Source organism: Temnothorax nylanderi, unplaced genomic scaffold (assembly GCF_030848795.1).
Source record: "Temnothorax nylanderi isolate EJ_2023f unplaced genomic scaffold, tnyl_v1.0 TNYL_tig0035_pilon, whole genome shotgun sequence".
Classification (NCBI taxonomy): Eukaryota; Metazoa; Arthropoda; class Insecta; order Hymenoptera; family Formicidae; genus Temnothorax; species Temnothorax nylanderi.
Window position 1 is genome coordinate 961292 of NW_027249097.1, and position 26278 is coordinate 987569.

The 26278-nt window shown below is 40.1% G+C and overlaps 5 protein-coding genes across 16 annotated transcripts; 2 read left to right on the top strand and 3 right to left on the bottom strand.

Moving 5' to 3' along the window:
- Nucleotides 1-31: 31 nt before the first annotated feature.
- On the top strand, nt 32-3137 carry LOC139771035 (uncharacterized). Its single transcript, XM_071703466.1, has 6 exons — nt 32-189; nt 283-397; nt 459-835; nt 1080-1713; nt 1851-2060; nt 2498-3137. Exons 2-6 carry the CDS (start codon nt 297-299, stop codon nt 2700-2702), a joined length of 1527 nt encoding a protein of 508 aa, XP_071559567.1. The 5' UTR covers nt 32-189; nt 283-296; the 3' UTR covers nt 2703-3137.
- Nucleotides 3138-3250: 113 nt separating this feature from the next.
- On the bottom strand, nt 3251-8974 carry LOC139771033 (DNA excision repair protein ERCC-6). The gene is made up of 15 exons (XM_071703465.1): nt 8589-8974; nt 8152-8390; nt 7554-7861; nt 7415-7483; nt 7189-7318; nt 6852-7004; nt 6533-6660; nt 6320-6474; nt 5821-6135; nt 5511-5708; nt 5294-5443; nt 5104-5214; nt 4815-5018; nt 3734-4526; nt 3251-3559 (listed from the first exon to the last, which is right to left on the bottom strand). Exons 1-15 carry the CDS (start codon nt 8820-8822, stop codon nt 3405-3407), a joined length of 3342 nt encoding a protein of 1113 aa, XP_071559566.1. The 5' UTR covers nt 8823-8974; the 3' UTR covers nt 3251-3404.
- Nucleotides 8975-9163: 189 nt separating this feature from the next.
- On the bottom strand, nt 9164-12792 carry LOC139771038 (uncharacterized). 4 transcript variants are annotated; one of them, XM_071703476.1, is made up of 5 exons: nt 12575-12792; nt 10651-10781; nt 10394-10572; nt 10051-10265; nt 9164-9662 (listed from the first exon to the last, which is right to left on the bottom strand). In XM_071703476.1, the coding sequence occupies exons 2-5, from the start codon at nt 10775-10777 to the stop codon at nt 9494-9496; spliced, it is 690 nt and encodes a 229-aa protein (XP_071559577.1). In that variant the 5' UTR covers nt 10778-10781; nt 12575-12792; the 3' UTR covers nt 9164-9493. The 4 variants fall into 4 exon arrangements, with proteins under 4 accessions (XP_071559577.1, XP_071559574.1, XP_071559576.1 ...); XM_071703473.1 differs by having other exon boundaries at nt 12490-12792; XM_071703475.1 differs by lacking the exon at nt 12575-12792 and adding an exon at nt 12085-12223.
- LOC139771041 (uncharacterized) lies at nt 12224-16809 on the top strand. Of its 9 annotated transcripts, none has more exons than XM_071703479.1 (6): nt 12224-12434; nt 13664-13824; nt 13901-14037; nt 14245-14393; nt 14601-14775; nt 14905-16809. In XM_071703479.1, the coding sequence occupies exons 2-6, from the start codon at nt 13716-13718 to the stop codon at nt 14965-14967; spliced, it is 633 nt and encodes a 210-aa protein (XP_071559580.1). In that variant the 5' UTR covers nt 12224-12434; nt 13664-13715; the 3' UTR covers nt 14968-16809. The 9 variants fall into 9 exon arrangements, with proteins under 9 accessions (XP_071559580.1, XP_071559589.1, XP_071559588.1 ...); XM_071703488.1 differs by having other exon boundaries at nt 12231-12434; nt 13901-14025; XM_071703487.1 differs by having other exon boundaries at nt 12238-12258.
- Nucleotides 16810-16816: 7 nt separating this feature from the next.
- Sap30 (SIN3-associated polypeptide 30) lies at nt 16817-20665 on the bottom strand. Its single transcript, XM_071703489.1, has 3 exons — nt 19405-20665; nt 18447-18674; nt 16817-17381 (listed from the first exon to the last, which is right to left on the bottom strand). Exons 1-3 carry the CDS (start codon nt 19573-19575, stop codon nt 17250-17252), a joined length of 531 nt encoding a protein of 176 aa, XP_071559590.1. The 5' UTR covers nt 19576-20665; the 3' UTR covers nt 16817-17249.
- Nucleotides 20666-26278: the final 5613 nt, after the last annotated feature.

Below are 26278 nucleotides of genomic sequence, written 5' to 3' on the forward strand. Positions count from 1 at the left end.
TCTCCTCTCCGTCGGTAATCCGTCGTGGTGCTCGCGTGCGGAAATCGCAGTGACGATGGCGATTCACTGGATTCACTCCGAACTCCGACTCGCCACGAAGTGTCCTAACGGTGTCTAACGTGATTATTGGGGTAGCCGAACATCTGGAAAACTGGGAAATCGAATTTTATAAAAATACAGGTAATATAGGTATGTATCGAGCGATACTCATTTCGTGGGTTTTTTTTTCCTCTCAAAAACTCGACTATTGCGTGTAATTTCATTGATGATCGCGTGATTTAGGTCAACGTCGGTCCATGAATGTCGCGACGCAATCTGCGACGATGAAAGGGAAGAGAGCTCGAAATAATAAATCTGGATACTGTTATGAGAGCCCGTTGAACGTATTCAAGAAAAGGTAATGATTGACAAATCGATTTTTATATCGAGAGACGCGGAGGACTGATGATTTTTATTAGTTTGGAGGAGCTTACGAGCATCGTGGGCGATATCGTGTGCCAGGAGAGGTTAGGTCATGGAACGGTGCGAAAGTTGAAGGAACAAAGTGCAACGGACAGCTCCAGCAGGGATTCCTCGTCGCAGAATAATATAATTGTAATCAATGACAGTGACAGTGAAACAGCTGAAGAGGACAATGACAACGAAACAAATGATAAAGATGCAGACACTTCGCTCAGTGTCATTGAATGCGTCTCCAAACCGTCCCCGTCTCCACGGAAAAGAAAACTGATAATCCATACCAGGCGGAAAAGGAGTAGACCGTCTATAATACCACTCGATACAATGGGTAACGATTCGTCAGTTATGCAAGAATCTTTAAACGAAGAAAATATAGGTGAGTTGACTCCGCTTGATTCTCTTTATAAGAAGAGATTTTGATAAGAAAATCTATTTGACTTAGAGCCGGTCGCACCAACGTCGCATAACATTTGACCTTAGCTTAACTCACCCTTCGCCTCTTTCTAAGGGAATAATTAGAAAGAGACAAAGAGCGAGTTAGGTTAAGGTTAAATATGCGACATTAAAACAACCAAGCCTTAATACTATTCTAAAATAGTACTATATCTCGTGATATCTAGCACCAACCCAAATGGAGGATGACGTGATTGAATTGTGGTCGTGTCTGGAGAAACCAGTGAAGAAAATGAGGATAAAAAGGAAGTCTAGTTGCGCTAGATCTAAGAAAGATCCATTGTTTGTGATAGACAAAACACCGAATCTGAAATATCTCGAGTATTTAAAGACAAATACAAAATATGCGGAGAAAAGCAGGAAGAAACAAGATCTATCCCGGGATAAAATTACATCCGAATCGTTCATTCCATTAACGGTCAAACCGTCAAACGTTACGCTAAACACATTGAAATGTTCGGACAGCAATCAAAGAAAAAGGCGGCGTGACGATATTTTGGATTCGAGTCCCACAAAATCAAATGCACACCACAGCAAAAAGAGAATTTATTTGGGCGAAAAGGGTAGGCGGCACGGTGATAATTTGGATTCAAGTTTTGCAAAGCTAAATGCACACAACAAAAAGAGAATTTATTTGGGCGAAAAGAGTAGGCGGCACGATGATAATTTGGATTCAAGTTTTGCAAAGTTAAATGTACACCACAACAAAAAGAGAATTTATTGGGAAGAAAGGAATAGCCAAACAAAGTCAACACGCAAATTAAGAGAGATAATTGTTGACGGTTGCAACGTGGCAATGGCGTATGATCTTTTTTTAAGCATATTATTGATGAATTTTCGTAAAGTGCAAAATATAGTTATAAAATTTATAAAGATTGCAATACACTTTATGTATCTTATTTCAATTTGAGAAGCATATATCTTTCTTTATATTTTAGCCATACAAACGGTAAAGAATTCTCAGAAAAGGGTATCCAAATAGTAGTAGATTTTTTTAAATTGAGGGGTCACAACGTGAAGGTTTTCTTACCACAACACGTCCGAAAAAAAGAACATACGTTTCTTGAGAAATTGTACAAAGAAGGCACGGTCGTTTTTACACCTAGCCGCCTCATTGATGGCAGACAAATTACATCGTACGATGATCGGTATACAATCGCCATATTTTTATTATATGTATAAATAGAAAAATAGAATAAGTATTTTATTACATTCTTTACCTACAAAGTGGAAATTATTTCTATACAGTAAAATATCTTATTTTTTCTAATAATATATAATACTAGACGTTGTATAAGTAAACTACGCGTTGTATATATAAACGTGTTTTTTTTTTACAGAAGTATAAATTAATTATCAATCTCTCGATATTCGTACTTTACACAAAATAGCTTACTTTCGTATCAATCTGTTAATACTTTCTTGTTAATAGCAAAGCAATACAGTAAGTTATGATAAACCTTTCTGTTTCTCTGCTTTTATTGTTTATGTGGAAATAATTAGAAACTTGTTTATATATTAAAACATATGAGACGTATTAAAAATTTAGATCTCGACGCTTTCTCATTGTTTTTTTTTATTGCAGATATATTTTGAAATATGCGACGTCATGTGGAGGAATAGTGATTTCCACAGATCAATATAGAGACCTGTACAGAGAGAAACCGGAATGGCGTAATACAATTCTGAACCGTTTACTGATACCCACCTTTGTCGGAGATTATATAATGTTCCCGGAAGATCCGTTAGGCAGGTTTGGACCTAATCTCGAGACATTTTTACGGCACTGAATAACGTTATAACATACATTATTCTTGTAAATTTGGATATCAAGATTGATTTAATGTCTTGTTACCGAGAGTGCATACCTTTCGTACCATATTTTTATTTCAGATCTTTCTATTCATTTTTCTTTTCTTTATATACATCCAATATGTGCCATTTCACGTTTTAACTCAAATAAAAAATAATTTACAATTAAATTTTTCTAAATATTAATTTTTTTTAAATAAAAGTGCATGTGCATTTTTGCATACTTGCATATTTGCATGTTTGCATACTTGTATATGCATTTTTATGAGAACTGAATTACAATAAATAAATAATAAAGAAAAAGAATGAACATGAATGATGGACTTGTTTTGTGTGAAATACGAAACGTGTACGAAATATTGTACAATTGATAATTTATATATTTCTGTAATAAAATGCGTTTATATGTACAAGGAGTGCTGTTGTGACATTATAAAAAATAGTCTATTACTTAAAATCTTATCTGTTATTAAGAATGCTGTCTAACAAACGTATGCGAGGTAAGTTGTTCAAAAAAATTTAAAAAAAAGATAAAAAATTAATTTTATTTCAGATTTTGTATAGTTGCGATTTTTTCACAGCTCATTATTTAAGATATGGGAATGATATAATCCTACATTTATAAACTTTGTAGAAAAATAAATAAATATGCAAAATCGCTATAAACTGTACTGTTTATCCTACGCTGGTCTCCAACAATGTTTTCCCGATTGATGAATGAAGTCCATACTTTCTTGCGCCGAATCACGCGCGAAACGTTGCATTGCGTTCTCACTGCCACTATTATGACACGCATTCGATAACACTGCTTCGTGTTTGAAGGCTGAGCTAACAGCTGAAATAGTTTTACATATATTTTAATTCAATAAAAATACTAAATATATATTATAAGTATTTAGCTCTTTATGAGTCAGTAATTGATACTTGGATATATACATAAAATATATAATTATTAAATATAAATTAAATTTAAGTATACAATTTGTTTTAGTGTAATATATCAATTTACTTGATTTGGCGAATAGCTTTCTCAAGACGTAGTCATCGTCTGCGGTCGAAACCGATTCTTCTTTTTCATCGGAACGTCCCAGGCGACGACCGATCAGACAAGAAACACGTTCTCCCTCAAAGATCGCGGAAACATTTGTCTTGCCCGAATGCGAGTCTCTTTTGTGCTTCTTGTGTTTACGAGTAGACGATGACTTGATTTTATCGTCATTTAAATTAAATTTACTCTGCTTTTCTACAGAATTGTTATTCGGAGATCTCACTGGAATTACATCCTGTTCACAATTGTCTTTTTTAAATGTGTTTTCATTTTCTATATTGCTATTTCTTTCAATGCTTGCATCGGAATTCGTATTGAAATCTTCATTAGGTTTGCTCGGCGTTTTTTGTGCATTGTTCTGATCGGAAGATAAGCTTTGGTCCACAAGCGAATCATTTTCCACGGCGGGAGCCTCGACGCGACTCGAATTATCGTTTTCTTCGTTGGACTTTCTTTCGCAAGTGCTGTTTGCATTTTCATTTTCATCGCGTTTCGATACATTGGCGCTTATTTTCTTGCTGAGAATCGACGCTAATTTTTTCATCTCCTCGATCTTACTGAGAGAAAAGCCACCGGACACGGGTGTCAATTTAGATTCTCTAAATAAGCGATCCGATTCGGAAAACTCGCCGTCTATCGGCTCGTTTAGATTGAATAGCTCCACCAGATCCGTCGTTTTGAATAGACGTCGTTGGCGCGGATCGTCAAGAACTTTGTTCGAAAGCAATAGCTTGAAAATCTGTCTGTGGTACATCTGAAAAGAAAGAAGCAGATTGATTTACTACTTGACGTTTCCCGGGCGGTCGGCGGATTCATGTGGATCGGTCGACTAACTGCGGATGTTTGTGCCGGCATGGGTGTGCCGTTTGTTTTCTCTCACGGTTTTTAATCAAATCTTACAAATGTATTCCGTAATTCTTATATCTTTCTTTTACTTCTTATATATATTTCTTTTACTTTTCATATATTTTTCTTTTATTTTATTCATATATTTTTTTACTATTACGATTTGTGGAACATAATATAATCTATTGTTACCAACCTTTTCCTCTATCGTACCAGCGGTAATTAATCTATAGATAGTGACTTGTTTATTTTGGCCTATTCTCCACGCACGTTCTCTCGCTTGAGCGTCCGTTGCTGGATTCCAATCGGGATCGTAAATAATCACTCGATTCGCACCAGTCAGATTTACTCCCAGACCTCCTACGCGCGTCGTCAGCAGGAACACGAAATATGATGTGTCCTTCAGAAAAAAAAAGGAAAAATTAATTTTTATTCAAGGATGTTATTTATCCCCACCGTCAATCTTTCAAATGATTAACATGTACATTGTTAAATTTGTGAATCGTTTGCTGCCGCTGAGACATTACTGTTGTCCCATCCATTCTCAAATAAGTATACCTCTCACTTTGCAAAAGAGACTCCAAAACGTGCATCATCTGTACAAAAAAAAAGTATGCCAATGAATATTCTGAATTTAAATTCTATGTTCTGTGTGCTGTTTAAAAGATCATTTACCTGTCTTCCCTGAGTAAAAAGCAGCACTCTGTGTCCTTGCTTCTGCCAGATTTTCAGAAGAGATCGAACCACGGTCATTTTTCCAGCACGTTTCCAATAACCGAACTTCTCTAAGTGTTCTTCGGACAAATCGATATCTTCATCGGAATCCTTAAATAAAAAAATCAAGTTTATTATCTTATAAATTGACTGTTATTATGTTAGCCCGTGATCTTACTTGTTCTCTGGTGTACAAAAACAAGTCCGGATGATTGCATATCTTTCTCAATGCTGACAAGGCAATGAGAAACCTCGCCCTGTATTTTCCACTGTCTTGCCGATTATTTCTCTCGTGAAGAACAAAGGACACATCATCGGAGCCCAGATACCTTTTATACAGTTTCTTCTGCTCATCCGTTAAGCTGCAAAATAACACCTGAGAAGGAAGAAATACATTAATTCAATAAAGCTATTCAGAAGAATAAAAATAAGAATAATATTATCTGCAACAAAGACATATCTAGTGTAAGAAAAAAAAATAGAAAAACCTGCTCATTTTTCTCCGGTAGGGTAAGATGATGTTTCACATCGGTCTTTGTTCTTCGAAGCATGTATGGCGTGATAGTATTTTTCAACATAGTGGCTATTTGGAGGGCCGTTGCTTCCTGCAACGGTGTAGCGTTCGCATAACCGCCGCGTGTTATGGGAGCCGCGCAATGTTCCAGAAATACAGGCAGAGTGCCTAGTTTGCCAGGCAGAATGAAATCGAACAAAGACCATAGTTCTTTCAAAGAATTCTGCATCGGACTACCACTCAACAGTAATCGATGCGGTGTCGACAATCGTTTCACCGCTTGGCTCACCTGCAAAATAATAACATAATTTAATTAATGAAAAGAAATAATACGTTGACATTTGTAACTTTCTTGCAATAGACGTCTATTACGTCGATTAATTAAGATATATTAAATTAAAAAAATATAATAACATACATGTAAATGTAAAAAAAGAAATGGTAGTACTTTTACCCAATTAACAATCAATTACCTTCGCTTGTGGATTACGAATCTTATGGCCTTCGTCTAGAATAATATAATGCCACTGACTGGACACAAGCAAATCTTTGTGTTTGAGGACTCCGTTGTAAGAAGTAACAAGTATGCCGCCAGTTTGTAGGGATTCTATCAAACTTTCTGGATCACCTGGAAAGAACACTGTAAATACCATATTTTGAAGAATATATATAAATTATTTACTTACCATTGTAACCACTAGAATGATGAAGCACAACAACTCTGAAGAAAGGCCACCATTCGTGAAAATGCTTCACCCATTGCTCCATTAAAGTAGCAGGACATACAACTATAGTCGGGCCTAATCCCCTGTACCTGTCGACCGTGGGTAAAATATTTATTTTTCAAACACATTAATGCATTTATATCATAAATATAATGATGAGCGCAAATAACAAAAATAAAACAACATTGAGAAGTCTAATTTCTTTCAAGAAAAGAAAAATTCTACAGGTAAATATAAATTCTACATCAATCAAGAAATATGAAAGAAAGATGTGTAATACCTTCCGTTGTGAGAGAGCAATTCGCTACAATCCAAACCCGCGAGGAATGCAATAACTTCCACAGTTTTTCCTAATCCCATCTCGTCACTCAAGAGGCCTCCTAATTTACGACCATGTAATTCCCAAAGCCATTGAACAGCAATCCTTTGATACCTGTGTAGTTATAGAAAATTTATAATTAAAGTTATACCACAAAAATATGTCTAATCATATTAGGCCAAATATTAAAGCAAACTGAATGTTGAATTGATTCTGATTCAGAAAACTAATCGATGTCAAAGTAATTAATAAAAAAGCCTAAATATGAAACACAAATCTATCAAAATAGCACATCTACCTATATAATTTCTCCCAAATGCATAGCGGCACTTTAAAGAGAGTATTAATTTTGTGCATTGCTTCATCTCTGGGATAGGTGTTTGTTTCCATCCTCTGCTTGAATAGTTGATTATCTCCATCATCTCGAGCTGGATAAATTTAAAAAATAATAAGATTAAAATAATGAATAATAAAGCGATAACATAGTAAAAGGAATTCATCAATTAATTGTGAACGACATATACTTCTTTTTATGCGGGTATATCCTGATTTAACTGCAGTTTTTCTTTTTTTAGATGCCTTATCCTCCACGTCTAAAAAAGATTCCTTGTTAAGTATATCTCTTTTGAGTTTATCTCTAAACATATCGAATATTAATATTACCGAAATCCAGTTCACCGTCACTAGGAATATATTCGCTTTCCGAACTGCTGTCAGAAATTGCTACATTGGAGTCTGCCTTATCTATACTTTGCAGAGTATCATCTTTGCTGTTCTCATGTCTGGACTTTTGGCATTTTTTATTTACTTTTGTATCAGTACTAGGTAATTTTGTTTTTTTGACTGGCGATGAATGATCTTTGTCAGGTGTCTTAGATGGTTTCTTTAATTTCTTCTTTTGCTCGGCAAGAGCAGCTTGCTGTTTAAAGTACTTATCAAGATCACACAATTGAGCACCTTTATTTGTAGTCCTAGAGTAATATAAAATATAATTAACTATTATATATTTTATTATTTAAAAATTACTTACAAATAACTAATTAATTCACTTTTTATTTAATTAATAGTAAGTTAAATTTAACAAAAATTAAATGATTAATTAAACTGAAATTAAATTAAATAAATATCAAAATCGACAAATTAAATTAATAGACTGTCATTTAATTATTAAATGTAATTGGAATTTTGAGCTTTATCAACTGTTATACTCAAAATTTAACTTAAATTACCACAAATAAAATAAATTTTTATTATGTTATACCCTTCTTTTTGCTCCAAAGTTGACTGTTTAAATACTGCTTCAAACGGAGTAATCTCTCCAATCTCGACCTGTTTTTGTAACTCTGCTCTATGATCCTCTTTGCCATTAACTTCGACATTCCCTTCGGTATTCAATTCGACATCATTCTCTTGTATTTCATCGTTTGATTTTGTAGCAGTACATCTAATGTGCTCCGATACCTTTTGCAAAATGCTGTCTTCCGTTTTGACAGACACTATCTGTGGATATTAATGGATATTACTTCATAGAAAAGAGAAGAAAGAATGAACGAAACCGTTTCATTATTTTAATATAATAGTTATTTATTATACATTCATATACTATATGTATACTGCAATGTCAGAAATGTTGGTTCAACATGTGCTCAATTAATGCAGCGCTCTAACCTAAATGACTGCTTAACATTATCTAATTACCTCTGGCAAATTATTTAGAAAATTATTTAACATGTTTCCTGAGTCGTCACCAAGACAGGTCGCACTACCGTCGTTATTGCTTATCTCTGCCATGCTGTGGGAATCACACAACGTTCCGCGCGACGTATATATGTTGCAACGTATTGCGTGAGCTAAAACGGATCTGAAATCTTCCAACAGGCGTGTACCGTACGGGATCGTGCGAGCGTACAGTATACCGAACATAAATCGCATAGATCAATCAATTATTATAGTAAAAAATGGCATCATTCAATATAAGTCCGGTTCGAGGCGAGAACCGGACTTGATCGACGAATGTTTTTATCGCGGAAGAATTGCTGCCTATCTTACCGACCGAATGTCGCTTTAAATTCAAAGAATTCGAATCTGGGTATCATATCTATAATAGACGTATGACGCATAAGTCTGAAGAATGAATAATAAATTTTATAATATGTATATCGAAATGACCAATAAAAGTCTTAGAACATATCGATGTTTATATTGCGTTCATGTCAACTATACACGTACCTGATTTGCGAATACGAAACTGATAAGAAAAAAAACTCAATATATTTTGATAAGAAATAATACCTATATTTAATTTAACATATTATAATTTTTATAATAATTTTATAATATTATAATTATATTTTATAATAATTAATAAACGTATATCTCAAATACGTAAATTTTTCATAATGTACAATAAAAATAATTCGTTTTTTTTTCACATATTTTAGATCGTACTTCTTTAATTATAACGAAAGTTCGCGTTCTCGCTTGTACGTAAATTAAATGAAATGACACGAACTCGAGATAATATAATTATGAAAGAGTAATAAACGAAGAGAAAAAATGTATCTCTTTGTTATAAAACTATTTAACTATGTTATCCAACTAATTTAAGATAACATATTTTGGGAATCCATAGATCGCGGAGCTTTACGGTTGAAGGGTATGCGAAAACCATCAGCAGTTCTGTATTCTTTCCTATTCAGATCGATCGACCCCATGGGCGTTATGTTCATGGGTGTCATGGATTTTGGACGATCCCACGATTCCATGGAGTACCTACAAACAGCAATGAAAACGAATATCATGATATTATTTTATTTTCGAATTATTTACAGATATTTCAATTTTATGCAGGATGACGATACGTAGCAGTAACCATTTGTCGAAACTTATACTATTAAATGGCACAATTTTTATGGCTGCAGTCCACTTGATGCTACAAATGCTTTGAAGCGTTCTTCTTCTCCTTCTTTCTTCATTGAAAGAAAGGAGAAGAGGAATACATTGCTGCTTAAAAACATTTGTAGTTTTAAGTCGACCGAACGCAGTTTATGCGTTAAGTTTATGTGAATCTCAAATGGAGATCCGTTTTTGTTACTCCGATCTTCGGAGAAGCAGTACCGCGATCGTCCTTTTTGCACTGTTCAAAGCTTTTGCACTTTACCCTGATTGCGAGGTCGGCACAGAGATACCGGAGTCGGATGGCGTTTCCACCCCGCGGTATGCAGACCGCGGAGTTATTCTATGCATCTGATAGGCCATCAGCTTCTTCTCAAGCTTATCCTTCTCGTTCTTCACGCTCATGATCTTATCCGTCAATGCCTTAATATTGCGTTGGATCAGCCAATATCGGGTCTTCAGCAACTCGTACTTCTTATCCTTAGAGCGTATCGTCGTGTACAAAAATTCAGAAGGATATAAAAGATATAATAGGAGCGATATATATAGGTACAAGATCATTAAGAAATTAGGATTAGGAGAAACCAAGCGATAAGAATTTTATGTACAAGTTCAATGAAGCGGTGCATGAATATTTTCATCTGGTTGCTCCGGAACGTGTCCACTTTCAACTGCATTTCCAGAATCTCGGCGAGCGGCTGGAAGTACGGGATCAACCTCGGCATCAGCGGCTCCTCCAGGGCCAGCGTCATGGTGCCGTGCTGGCATTGCGGACACTGCTGCTCGACTGTAAGTCACAAGTGGTGAACGGTTGAAATCGTGGAAAATAAATCGTAACGCGCGAGAAATTTTTCTCGAAGTTTACCTTGCCGCAAACAATTCTGGCAGGAAATGTGGCCACACTGTGTGATGTGATAGGGACGCTTCCCTCTGTACAACGGGGCGAAGCACTTGTTGCAGATCATCCAGTTCATTTCAATCATTTCCGACATCTTGCTGAAAATTGATCGTAAAATGTAATTTTCGCGAGACTACTGATCTCTCTCTCTCTCTCTCTCTCGCGATTCAACCCAGGTAGAACAGAAAGTCACAATAAAGTCAAAATGACGTCAAAATGATAATAAAATGGCCAAACATCGTCAGTTTGCCATCATTTTGATTCTATTGTGACTTAATTGCTGTTCTACTTGGGAAGCAAGTCGTACCAAGTCGTACAGCGATCGTAATTTCGAACACGGACTTTTGCTGATCTTTGATCGAAACGATTTCTTCGTTATGCGTGAGTGTGCGTAAGGCGTTAAATGAAGTTTATCTATTAGATATATTATACGTTATAGAAATCGAAACTTACTTCCGTATATATTCAACTTGATTAATCGAACGCTATTTCTGCGTAGAAAAAGATACGGTTTGAAATGGCGGAATGGCGTTCGGAAATCAAAGCCGCTCAACGTTCGCGCGTTCTCTTCACGGCGCAAGTAACATAGGTAGATTGGCGACTCGGATAAAAAAGGGTTGGGAACGAAAGTTGTATACGGGGCCTATTACGTATCTTTTCACGCGAGGTGAAAATGCATAAAGTGAACAGATTTACTAGATTTCGGCCAATGAAATCGTAGATACTCTATTGAATTCTCTCACAATAGGCCCCCGGTGAAAAAATTCCTCATATTTTTAAATTTTCTAAGAATTTCTAATATTTTAGATTTATGAAAAATAATGAGAAAAATATGTTAAGTCTCTCAGATATAATTGGGATTGAGGATTTTCGAAATATTTCAATATCTGCGTGTGTAAGAAAACTTCTGATAAATTATTACGCGGATTTTCTCATATTTATTAAAATTTCTGCAAAGATAGTTGGCAAGAAAAATGAAATATTTAATTTCTATTTTGCCTGAGTTTTTCTGAAAAACATTCCATGTCATACAAAAAGTCTGAGAAAGGTAAAATTTTCATAGAAATTCTGAGATTATGATATAAAAAATTTTGAGACATTTTTCCACCAAAGTAAATGAAATCTTTTGTCAGATCTTCTAAGTTTGTTTGCAATTACGAAAGTTAATCGTAAAAAATTGATCATTATTATTCACAATCAAATTTTTCTCTCCACATTCCCCAAGCAACAAAAAAGTAATAATTCTATCAACAAAATGTTACTTGATACAAAGGAGTTGATCGAAATTAATATATCATAAAAACTTTTATTGTTCTGTGCGTCCCTAAAAGCATCGATCCTTGAATTTAACACCCGAGACTCCGCTTCCTAGGAACTTCGTCAACTAGGACGAGAGATTACCCTGACGCTTCCGGGGAGCCGCCGTCCGACCAATTGGCGCGTCCTACGGCTCGGCGGCTCGGCCTCGCGGGCTGATATACCCAGTCGCCCCGCTACATCGGCGACGTCGTCGCGTAGTCCCGAGTCCCGAGACGACAGTCGACGACACCCGAGCGCAGATATATCAGTTCCACGGTACACAGCGCGTCGGTTGTTCGACGGCGTCGACGATTATCGGGTGCCGCACGTAATAAAACAAAGACGCGGTAGCGACGAAGCACATCGCCGAAGCACCGTCGCTCCCCGTCCCGGAACACAGGTCATCGTGTGATCGCGAAAAATGCGACACCCGCGCGTATGAGCGTCCCTAGGTAAAAAAAAAAAAAGAAAGAAAAGAGAGAAGAAAAAAGAATCGACGCGTCGTACCTGCGCGTTTGCGACGCATCCCGTGCGCGACGTCGCGCACGTATTCGTATAACAATATATATACAAATACATATCACATATATACGTTCACGCCACGCCACGGCAACTGCCATATCCGATTCGCTCCGGAGTCCGGTCCCGGCTGTTCTTTTTTCAGTTTTTTTCTCCCTTTCTCTCTCGCTCTCACGCTGACACGATCGTCGCGATCGGCTCCGCGATACGATGCTCCGTCGTCCCGAGGTGCGATAGCCTCCGGTATCCGTGAAATCGAGCTCGATAGCCGCCAAGCCGCCCGCGCCGCCGCCGCCGCCTCTCTCTCTGTCTTTTTCCATCTCTTTCTCTCCTTCCTCTCCTCCCGCAGCCGATCTCTTCTCTCGTGCGATCTCGCGAAGCGAACCCGCCGCCCGCCGCCGCCGCCGCCGCCGCCTCCTCCTCCCGCTTCCGCTCGCGTTGCGTTGCGTGTCCGCGTTCGCGACGCCTGGTAAAGAGTGGTAAGTGATTGTCGTGTACGACCGGACGACTGACGCCGAGTGCCTCTCGACGCGAGCCAGACCGCGATCGACCGAAATAAAGGTTCCGAAAGATGGATGAAGCTACGAACTGATCGCGTGATCTGAAATTAAGAGTCGCTCGTCAAAAGTGGAGTCGATCAGTCCGATCTGTTCGAGAGACTCGTATCGGAGTCGAGCGAAGGAGGTTCGCTGGGCGTTCCTGAGGGAGAGGAGGGAACCAGCGACAATCTGTTCCCTCCGGCCGTATTGTATACTTGTGTTCTCCCGTCCCCCTCGCTCGAATAAATAAGTGTCGTCTCGCAGATCGGAACGGAAGGACGGGGAAAAAGTCCTGAGCAAGTCCGTCAGTCTTTTTTTCCTTTTTCTTTGCGAAAGATCCCGCAGCCGCGATAGCTTTATATAATGACGATTGAAATGAACGAACGTCGATTTCGAGCACTCGAAAATAATAACGAACTAATAATGGAGTGATGATAAAAAGCATACGTTAATGAAGCTTTTGAAGTAGCTGAAGAAACATTTGATTAATTCCTTTAAATCTTATTTTCTGCTAGTTCAGAAGTTCAGTATTATTTTGAATGTTTTCTTGTTCTTCGAATTTTACATATTACAGATCGTTCCTTTGGCGAAGAGAATAATTTTGACGTTATCGTTATTGACAGGTGATCAGTAAGTTGTGCCACTATCCTTGAATCGCGCGAGAGTAAGACAGTCATGGAGTCGTCAGACAGGAAGAACGTGTATCTTACGAAGGCCGGCGACAACTCCTTGAACTCTGGAATGAGGGAGACTATGATCGTCGGCCAGGCCAACATGGCACCAGGTATATATAGCTGGAATAAGAGTCGTGTAGATTCACCCTGCTGTATACCACCATAGCCTACGTATTTCCTTTGCAGAATGCGGTGGAGAAGGTGTGATGAAGTCCAATAACGTGACCAACGTTTCCGCTAATCAGGCAAAGTGGTCTAATACTCCTGGCCCTAAAAATTACATCATCAACTCGGTGCCGGTGAAGAACGAGGTGCGACAATCGGTATAGTACTTCAACAGTAATTAAGTTTGTAACAACAAACTCAAATATAGAAAAACATATTGCGATTCAAAAAATCTATCGGAGGAAAAAGGAGAGAAATCGTTATTTAAATTAGGACTGTAACTGACCGTTATAAGTGAAAAATGTATAAATAAATTCCTTGTGATCTTTGCGATAATTGCAATTGGTATTTGATCCATTTTGCAGATCGTACATCTCGAAGACGGTAATGCGCATTGCAACAACAAGAAAGTGTATTACTATGATAGACATTACACCGGACACGAGGAGCCAGAGAGGCCGACGCGTAGAGGAACGAAGAGATACAGGGACAAGGATGCACCAAAACGAGCGCTGTACGTTGAATTAAAAATGTTGAATTAATAATCGACAGAATTGTACTTTGAAGGTGTAGCATTGATAATATTATTTAGCTCTTCTGTCTTGCGATTTTATCAGTGGTTTTTGTAAACGCCTAAGCAAGATATGTCGATACAAAAAATATTTAATAAATGTTGAAGTACTTGTGATACTTACCACGATTCTACATCGATACGTTACAGATCTGCATTTTTCTACTTCTGCCAAGAGCTGCGCGGCAAGATGAGAGAATTGCACCCCGAGATGGGAGTAGGTGATATTGCAAAGGAATTAGGAAAATTGTGGATGAGTACGGATCTACAGACAAAATCCAAGTACATGGCCGTCGCGGAGGAGGATAGAGCCCGATATGAAAGGGTATGTTTAAACTGAAATATGTGTTTGAAACATTCCGAATGATTTCAATTCTGTGGATCTCTCCGTTAATGTATGGATAATTGTTCGTCTTTACGCATGAAATTAACGAAACAATTTTTTTATGCGCAGGAAATCATCGCCTACAACAAGAGAGTTAAAAATTACGATCCGGAAGAAGTTGGGACCGTATAAATCGTAATACGGACCCATGGGACGGACAAGGATGACAACATTTATTCTAATTCGAGTATTCGAATGCAACAGATGAGCTGCAACAGACGAGCGAGAGTTCATGCTTGCGACAGACAAGCGAGTTTTACTACTAACCTAGAATTATCGTTGTATATATTATGTATACTGTTGATATTGTCCGAAAAAGAAAGAAATTGTGTCTCACAAAAATTCGGTTATATACTTACGATGATAGAAAAAAAGAGCCAAATTCGAAAGGAGCGAGTTCCATTTTATATATGAATTTCTATATCATACGCAGACGCTATATTATATGTATGACTAACATGTTCTTTTATATATAATTATGTATACTTTACATATGATTATGTGATATATATCTATTCTGTACGATAGATATATGTTATAAAATAATATATAGATATACATCTATTATATATAATTATATATAATAAGCACAATAGATTCTTGATTATCCAGATCTATTTCATCGAACATTTTGATTATTCGAACGTTCTTTATACTACTCATGTAATCTAGCATTCAGTCGATCGAGCGTTCGAATAATCAAGATTTTACTACATACATTTTAAGTATAGTAAGAATAATAGTAAATCCAGGTAACTGCTATTATACTGCATTAATATTAAGCAATGATAACGATAATAGTAACGTTCGAGAATAATAAAAACGTACATATTGCACCATGCACCTATATTGCATTGTAGAGTTACAGTAGATTGCTTCGCCGAGACACAAGAAATGGTGCGAACGAAAGAGATTAATCGGAACAATAAAGAAAGAATCAAGATAATTCTGTATTAGGATCGAGCTACGTGCAACATACGAATTTTGTCGCAGAAGATTATTAAGGATAATTTCGCTACCTCGTAATAATTGATTTGATCGGCGGGAATAATTTGATGATGCAGTGGGCAAGAAAAAGTATGCGTTGTATTGCGAAATTGATTATCAATTGTTTGGACGTGGACGACACTTATTACTTCGAACAGAGCATAGGAACACTAAACATATTAGAATTAAGAGACGATTAATATAACAATATGTAGCATTTCCAACATACTTATTACAGCACCATAATAATTAACCGTGATAAAGAATTATAAAAATTTTTGATATTTGTTAGATTTAAAGTTCGTTGAAAACGGACAATCTCTAATAAAACATCTTTGTAAAAAGAAGATATCTTTTTGCAGAATCATTAGCTTCAAACAATTTAGAGATATTAAATCAAAATGTAATCTGATAACGTTAAAAGCTTCCTTTATTTCGCCGCTGTAGTAACATTAGGCAACAAATATTTTGTCGACTAGACAATTTTTTTTTCATATTTCTTCATTATCAATGTTGAAGATTTGATTAAATACTGTTTTCCGCTTATAATAAGTTATCGAATAGAAAGTGACATGTGCCGATGTCTCTTTTATATTTCAAGAAAAATCCACACGTTTCTTCACCCACTGTGAATGTTTTTAACAAATTAAATTTATATACATGCGAATTACTCTATCTTCACACATTTTGTCAAATGAAAATCTTTATCAAGAAATTCAATAAATCGATCGAAAAACCGAGGTAAAAAAATAATGATAACAATGATATTGCACTGCTAATGAGCATGTGAAGGTATGTACAATAGAAAGTAAAACAAAAAAAAACCGCGGTCTTTATACATGGCTTATCGGACGCTACTCATATTCATACTTTAAGTATAGATATATAAATAATATCAGGGAAATTATATCAAGATCCCGAAACGACGGAACGTATATTCTATGTATTTTCTTTTTTTTTTCAATAAAGGTAAAATAGATAAAAACACATTGGCTTCATAGAAGTCATTTATTCCTGTCGTATTAACTGCGCATTTATCTTTTCCGGGCAGCATTTTCCAAAGTATATCACCACCCGCGATTTTTAAAACAAAATCGCGAGTGCATTTGTACATTTTTACATTTGTGCCAATTTCATACGAGAAGTGCAATGAAAAATAAAATAACGAATGATTTTGATACTGGAATACATATATATATATGCTGTGTTACCACCACACAGCATATATACACATATGCATATATTACATATATTTTTATATATTATATATACATCTATTTTGTTATATTATTTTAATGGACAGCTTATAAAATACATATATATATCTATATATATTAACAAGTAAAAATTGATATTACACACTTATCACATAATTAATCCATACTGTTATTACAGTCACGACATACGAGAATTCCTGTCATACAACGTTACGTCGTATCACTGTTGCTTAAACCGTTCTTTTGGTCTAACTTATTCGCGTTGGTCTTAACTGTGTATATGAAGAAACTTAGAGCCTCCTTCTCTACAACGGGGATGGTCTTGAAATGCTTCATGAGAGTCTGCAATAAAAATTAGATACGTGATTTTCTGAAATCTTAAAAATGTCATAAAACAGCTGTTCTTTCTCATTATTAGTTCAAAATTATAAAAAAATAATAATGAAATAACAATGAATCCTTCAGTGAAAATATAATAGAAAATGACATCATGGCAACTATTCATTTTGATCCTTACTTCGAAAATTCGAATGTCATTCGTCGAATTTGAACGCCTATTGAATTCGTGGGCGGGCTAACCCTCGGATGAGGCTTTGGTTGGGTCAAAAAACATAATAGAGTAAGGCGGTGCTTCAGGCAGGGCATCGCCCCTCCAATGAAGCTTTCCTTGCCATCGAATTCATATTTCTTCCTTAAAACGAATAATTAATACGTCACTTTCTGTCATACTTTCATTGTATATTTCGTTATTTTCTTTTCTCAATAATTTTGAAAAGTAATGACGAGTGAAACTTGCACCCAGGCCATTTGCAATTACTAAAGTAAATATATTCATATTATTTTTATTGATAATTCTTAACGGTTATTGGGGGAAGGTCTGGGAAGACTACGTCTTTATCTGAGGTTTATGTCTGTACCTTAGAGGTAAAGAATCGTATCTCCAGTTTTGTCAAAACAAAGTTAATTTATTTTTTCTAACATATGCCTGGCGCTTAAATTGTATATATTGTGTGTAATGATAAAGGGTCTTACGTTTATTATTACTAAGACACAATGTTCAGAAAGTCATATTGAAAATTTTCATAGAAATAATAAACGTTAAATTCTGTTTTCTCTACATTTACGTATAATAATGGAGATACGATTCTTTACCTATAAGGTAACCTATAAGAGGTTTCAAGATATATCTTGAAACCTCTTAAACTACATTTTACACAATGCCTTTTACAAATAATTTAACTTATACAATAATTTTTGTATTTAAAACATTTATATTATCACTCTCTATACACATATATATATCAATTCTTACGTTTATATTCGATCAATCGATTTTTGTGCCCATAAATATTATATTATATTTATTGCACGTACGAAATAAGAGAATAATAACGTTGCTGTACTTACATCCGCTAGCTGAGCCTTGTTGAGACCCGGTCGGGTAGAAACTTTGTAGTGCCTCTTGTATCGCCTTAACGTGCCGACTTGCAATTGGAAGAGGTCGACCTCTGGGAGGTCATTGTCAGTTTCGCCCGAGTCCTCCTCGGAATCCTTGCGCCTCCGCTGCTGCTGCTGCTTGGTTCTCGCACACTGGATCACTTGCTTGTGATAATCACAGATGTATATATGTCGTGCCTGCACAAAGTACACAAAGAAGGGATGTAACAGAATAGCATGATAATAGCCGTAGGCGCCGATAGTTGGCGAGTTCCGCGAATGTTCGAGATCTATCCATCGAATGTCAATTCGCCGGGAAACCGAGCATAACGTCCGACGATATCGCGTTAAAGTGACGTAATTATTTTACAAAAAATATGCTAAAATTCTACAAATAAATTTCTGGAAAATCTTCACTGTCTCTGACGCACTTTTTCGACGACTTTCACGTCGAATGCCCTCTATCCTAATAAAGAACACAACAAGACGCGAAAATCAAATTACATCGCGATAAATAAAATTTATTTGTTTGTTCGTCGGTGCTCCTCGTTAGTGCGCCTTTCTGCCAATACTAAATACGATCACAGTCGTACAATAAAAATGTGGGTAATCGTGCAAGTTGTATCGCGCATTAATCGTGTCAACAATGTCGGTTACCAGCCGGACCCTCGTGGCGAGATCGAACGCGTTATCGGTATCGATAATTTATGATACCGATGAATATATACAGCGCATTGCGCGGAGTATATAGCGGACGTCGCGCGTCGCGCGTCGCCGGCGGCGGCCGCGGACGCTCCGGTTTCGCGTGACAAATGTGACGATCGAGCGCGGCGATCAGAGCGATAATACGCGCGCGCTCGCCAAGCGCGTATGTACGCAGACGTGCGCGTCTGCTGCCCCGTATACAACTGTGCGTCTGTGCACGTACCATGTGATCGAGATTGAGCTTGAGCCGCCGCTGGGTGACGGTCTTCTGGATGCGTTTGCTGTAGGACGCGTTGCCGGCCGGGCGGGAGCACCGCTCGCCCTCGTCGACGAGGCAGCAGATCTGGTCCGCCGCGCCCCGCGAGTCCTCCTCGCCGGTGCTGAAGCCGTTCATCCTGGCCCCGGGGGGAACAGTCCTGCCGGTCGCGATCCCGATCGCGATCGCGTTCGGCTGCTGCGTTCAGTGCCGTCGTCTGCGACGACGGCGGCGGCGGCGGCGACGGTGACGGTGACGATGACGAAGAAGACGACGACGACGACGAAGATTCGCGCGGTCGGTGCACTCGTGTCAAAAGTCTTCGATCGCGGCGGGGCAACCGGCGATCGCGGGACGGTGACCACGACGATGATGATGACGGTGACGACGACGGTAACAAGGGCGCGCTGGGAAACGTCGCACGCTCATAATTCTCCTCCGCGCGATCCGCGGCTATCAAGCCGCGAGTTCCCCTACTTCTCCCCTCGCGGCCTCGTCCGTCCTTTCGCGGGTCGGGACGGCGGCGTACGTACGTGGCGCGTATCTCCGTGTCCAATGTCTATGGAGTCGACCGAAGCGGAGCGGAACCAGAACCAAGCCGAGCCAAGCCAAGCCAAGCCGAGCGAAGCCGCGCCAAACCGCGCCACGCCGCGTCGCGACGTGACGCGCGCGTTGCCGCGCCGGGTCGCCGATCGGTCGCCGACGTGACCGAGCGCGCGGAAAAAGTCGACGAGCCCCCACGGGGCTCGCGAGCGTCGCCGGGAATCCGGGACGTAGATTCTCCGCTGGCCGCCGCGCGCCGAAGGACTTCGCGGGTCCGCCGGCGATTCCCGCCGCGCTCTACCGCTCACCAAGATACCTCACAACACCGAATTACACGCAGTTATCGGGACTCGGGACACGACCGAGAAACTCACTGCCGAGGGGGGTTTACCGCTCGCGTTTCACCGCGACCGATACCCGCACACGACGCCGATGAGAAAAATCGTCAACGACGACGCAACGACAGGTCGAACGACATCCGTACGTCAGCACATTCAGTCTTCGACTGAAACTGGAACCGCCGGGCTGAGCTGAGCATCATATGTGAAACATCTACACACCGCGTATTCGGCGTATTGTCGTCGGAGCTCGGAGCTGCCAGGATCGCTTTTTCTTCACGCGCCTGCGCGTGAAAGGCGGGCCGTCCCGATTCCCGCGGCCGCGGCATCCGTTGCTAGCTCCTTGGACCGGAAACATCATCGACCAGTTAAAATGTAGAACCGCAGAACGTGTCATGTCCACAATTGTTATACACTCGTCGACGTCACGTACTTGCCCAGGTAGCAATTAATGTCTAAAAGACATCATAAAGACATCTTTAAGATTTCTGGCATCTTAAAGACATCTTTATGATGTCTTTTAGACATTAATGCTACCTGGGTGCACATGTCTTCAATCACGAGTCAAATAAAAAAAAATGCCATATATCACTTTCTTCTTTCTTCGCATCGCACACTTCAACTTGACTGGTCGGATTCTTTTGCATACGCATTTTAAAAAACTGGATGAATATATATATGTATATATATATATATTGGAGGGGCTCCTTTTTGTTTAGCAGCGAAAGGCGCCTTTAACCTGCCTTTTTGGGTTATACGCGCGAATTTTTTTTTATATATTAATAATGAAAGTTAGATGCGTTTGCATTTAAATTGTTCACACCATATCTAGATATACCACTGAACTCTATACTGGAATGAGTGATCTGTTGGTCTGGGGCTCGATTCTTGAATTCATTCGCAAGAGAAACGTATGCGAAAATTCTGCTCTTACAGAAACGTTGCAAGTTGATTGGCTAAAAGCTACGCGATAGGTTTTGTTTTTGGCTATATACACACACGGCGTCAATAATGCCTTCCACCTGAAGTTAACTGGATTCTGGGATTTCTATAGTGCACTATGCATAACTTCAGGTGGAAGGCATTGGCTATATTTCGATATTCACTGCAAGTACTGAAAATCTATAGTTTACGTCACGTATATTATTGATATTCAGGACTGGTAGTGAATTTCGAAACGCAGCCATTATTGGTGCCAATTGTACTCTTCTCTCTTTCTAGTACTACCTGATTGGTCAATCGCACTGAGAATGTCATCATTTTTATGTAACTGAAAAACAATAGATCACTCATTCCAGTATATATAGAGTTCAGTGCTAGATACTCGTGCGCTATGACTCTAAATTGCGTCTGATAGTGTGATCAGTACTGATTTCCCGCAGGTAGGATTGATCCGCGCAGTTCTTTGGGCTTAAAAAAAACTTAAAAAAACAAAACTACACACTTTTAAGTCTTTTAAAATACGTACAGCGACACAGTGAAGCACGCCACGAGGCAAGCTTCGAGAGAATCAATCAGCATCGCGGAAAAGAGGCCTCAATTTATCGATAAAAAAATTAATGCCTCAGGTAACATGCCTTTTTTAAGAATGGATTCGATTTTGACGCTGGCCGAATCGAATCCTATTGGCTTCTGCACACAGGACGCGGAAACGCTTGCCGCGCGGCAAGAAGCGACGCGGTAGCCAATCAACGTGTTGCTTTTCCGTAAGAACCAAAAGTTTATTGGCTACCGCGTCGCTTCTTGCCGCGCGATAAGCGTTTCCGCGTCCTGTGTGCAGAAGCCATATGGAGGAATCGAGTGCCAAAATCAAAAAGAAGTAGAAGAAGATCAGCTCTGTTAGAAGTGTGGAATGTGGAACGCCCCAGCACTTGACTCTACTACTGTCAACTGTGTAGAGTCCTATATATGAAGTAGAGAAAATGACTGCCTGACATTCTCTTTCTTGGTCCAATGAAGGAAAATTCGTTTTCGAAAAAGAAAATCTCTCATTGGACCATCGGCTGCGTTCCGACATTTAACTCCGACATACGACTGATTGTAGAACCGGCCTTAAGCCTTGTGTACACGATACTAGAAATCGGTCCGAGTTTCGGTTTAAGCCAATCAACTTGCAGCTCTTACAGAAAAGCAGCAGTTTCATTGGCTTAAATCGAAACTCGGACCGATTTCTAGTATCGTGTACACAAGGCTTTAGAAATCTGAAAAGTCCTGAAGAATATGATCTTGACCATAGTTGAGCATCCAAATATACAACATTTGTTATATCCCGTAATTTTAGGTGCACGAATCACATTTAAAGACGAGTTATAATATTTATATTCTTCATTCAAAGTGTGTAGAGAAAATGACGGAGCCAATCAGCAGTCGTTGCACCGGTCTCGCTTCTCTTTATATAGAATTTATTACGGGAGCGTTCCATTTGACCACGTTGCGATTGATCATAGCCACTCACAGCCCTCTCGGTAACTGGAGTTTTTCCACTGGACCAGCCAATCAGATATTTTTATTTTAAATCAGCCAATTGGCGACGTAGTCAATTGAGTCCCACTCGGACTGCGCATACCACGAGAAAATCGGTCCGCTTCATAGATAGAGCGCATGTGCGGCCTAGAGACCCTATAATAAGAGTATGGCCATACCATACGGTAGCAACTTTTGAGCGTTACTTCTGTAGTAACTTACGATAATTCACTCGTTTACGCGGAGTGAATTATCGTAAATTACTACAAAATCCCGTTTACGCGGAGGAATTATTGTAAGTTACTACAGAACTAACGCTCGCGTAAACATAGTATATGTGTCGATGCATAAAATCAACAAATTTATCATGGCAGCAAAAAAAAATAATAAAAAGAAACGTACCTTTTAAATAGATTCACTCACTGCATTTCGTTGAATTAATTTTTTTATACAAATGTATGAAAAAAGACAAGTCGTATTCGTATGATCACAAATATCCATGTATTTTTACATTATTTTCAATTCGCCACTTACAATAATCCTATAGAAAATGATCATAACGCAATCTATAATACACATCAGAAGACACGCCACACATTTTCATGCTTCAATTCGATTTGACCTTTTCCCCCTCCTAAGTTACCACAGAAAAATTTTTGTAACGTAGGCTACGGTCAACGTGACGCTACAAATGCTTTGGAGCGTTCTCTTTCTCTTTCTTTCTTCATTGAAAGAAAAGAGAAGAGGAATGCTTCGAAGCATTTGTAGCGTCACGTTGACCGTAGCCGTAGAAGATAAAAAAAATATCGGACAAGACGATTATTTTCTCGAGTGCGGTGTTACTCATCTATAACGATTTTTGTTTCATGTCTCAACGGAAATGATAATTCCGCCTCTCGAGACGTGGGTCTTTTTTTTTTCTCCCAAACTACATGCGCGAAAGAGCGGACAACGCGAGAACACGAGTTTTCCTCGTTGGTTTTTCCGCGCGATGTTGGCGATCCTGCGTCGAACCGCCGTACGGTGTCGCGTCGCACCATCGTCTCCTGGCGCCACCTACGATAGAAACGGTGCCTAACCTCAACGTTCTCGCGTAGACGGCCGCGACGATCCGTCGTCGAGCGAAACAAACGACGGGGCACGGTGTCGGCCGTTCGATCGGCCGTACTTCGATAAGACGATCGCGGCGGCGATAAGGGCGGCCGCGTTCGGCGTCGCACGATCGGCTTTGCACGCACGCATTTTCCCGCCCTTTCAACCGGCCGACATTTTATTTGGTGGGGGGCAAAAAGAAACGCACCAAAACATAAAAGGTCGGCGCTGATTGGCTTACTTTTTGCGGCTTATCTGAAATAAGCCAATGGTAATGGGAGATTTTCCCCGTACGCTGACCGTATGCCGCACGAGTGGCGTGGGGTCGCGATATTCGAAGCTGAAGAATCCTTTTAGCCGTAGCGGATCCCGTTCCAGGTAAGAAAAATCGAAATATTTTTCGCGGGTCGCGTTGACAGATCCGCGGGACGCCGCGCGGATGCTCCGCGCGTACGTACGCACCGTCGGACCCGCCCAACGCGAGCGTGTCCGCTGGCCGTAGCCCGCTACCGTGCTGCGTTCCTCGTACGTATACCTTTTATTTCCGTACTACCGTCAGCACACGGCAGCAAATGGCTGCCCGGACGGACGCGTCGTGCGCGTACGCCTCGTTGTGTCGTCTCGTCGCGCGTTATCGAGATACCGTGCGACGAAAGGACGAACGTACGTACGACGGCGAGTCTCGGCGACGTGGATCGACTCGCGGAGATGCTCGGTGCCCGCGGCCGCGGCCGCCGTCGCCGCCACCGCTCGCTCGTTCGCTCGCTCGCTCGCTCGCTCGATCGCTTCACCGCCGCCGTCGCCGTCGCCGCGTCAACGACGTGTTGACGTCAAGGCCTACGCGCGCGTGCACGTCCCGCGTTTTGCGTTGCTCGCTCTTTCGTCGTGCATCGCGACGAGCAAACCTCCTCGAAGAGGATGATGTGGCCGTAGTTGAAAAATCAATCGCACTCTCTGTCATCGTTCCCACCATGCATGGCGTGGTATGTCGGGACGCGCTGCCAGTAGTTTTCCCGCTTCCCAAAATCTCGCGAAAGCTGTCAAGACAAACGAGCGAACGGGCGAATGTGCGGGCGGTCGAGCAAAGTAGTCTTTGGACCTCGAAGAAGATCGACATCTCCATGTTTTTATCTCTCTCTCTCTCTCTGTCTTTCTTACGCCCTCCCTCCTCCCGCGCTCCTTCATCGTTCGGATTATTTTTCTCGACGATAACATGTACCGAGCCCGTTATTGCCAACGAAATAGATCGCGATGCTCGTGGGAGCGGAGAGTAAGATGGAATAACAGAGCGAGAGAGAAAGAGATAGCGAGGGGTGGGAATGAGAGAGGAAGACGGAAAAGTGTTTACACGTAGGCGTTTCTCCTACCGACGCACGGTGCATCTCGCGCGCGCGAAGCGCGGCGTAGCGTAAAGGTGCGTCCAGACTTGTTACATACTGCGCATTGGTATCGCGTTGTAGAGCGACACGATACGTCGCGGCCAACATGGTTGTAACTCGTTGCCGTGCCATATCGAGCCACTGCTTTGTCGAGATACGGAAGAGAGGGAAGGGGGGGGGGAGAGAGAAAGAGACGTTCACAATATATGTTATTTATTTGAGCATCATCCTCTTTATTCGGCGTAGTGAGGTTACGAGTTTGGACGCGGCTTAAGTGCGCGGCAACGGTGGCGGCGGTGAAGACGCCAAAAGCAAGCATGTCGTCGGTTGACTCGCTTGACGTTTTTATTCGATCCGCTAGTCGTCGTTCGACACGGCGGGTTCTCGTGGGTCCGAGGTAGATACTTCCCGTTGCCACACCACGCACCATAGGTTTCTTTCTTTATTCTTTTTCTCCTTTTTTTAGCTGCACTCCCTGTACTTTCCGTCGATTCTCGCCTCCCCTCTGTTCGACGTTCGATTACGTGTTCGATCACGAGTTCGGTTACGTTTTTGTTCGCTGTCGTCATATTGAGAAGGTATACTGACGCAACGATTTCGTTTTATCATTTTGGATGTTCGGTTGTTTTAATTCGATTTGTGCGGCGAAATGTGAACGACCCGGGTAGAACAAAAGACTGAGGCAATTTACCGACGATTAAAGCGCAAAGACGTACGACGATCATGAATTTCCAATTTTGCAATTTAAATTACGACGCGAATGTAGTCAGAATCGGTAATTAGTCGTCTTGCAAATTTCCGTGTACACTGTTTTTTTTACTTCTGGTGCAAAAAGTGCAACGTGGTGCAGCTAAAAAGAGCAGGTTCCGTACGAAAAACGCGCGATCGATGGATACTCGGATGGACGCGCGATGTTCGGGAAACTAAAACCGGTGCGGCGACAACGTGTAATTCCGCGACAAGTTCAGATCTTGATGGGCATTTTTCCGCGTTTGAAACGTAAAAAATATGCGGTGGGGTGTGTGA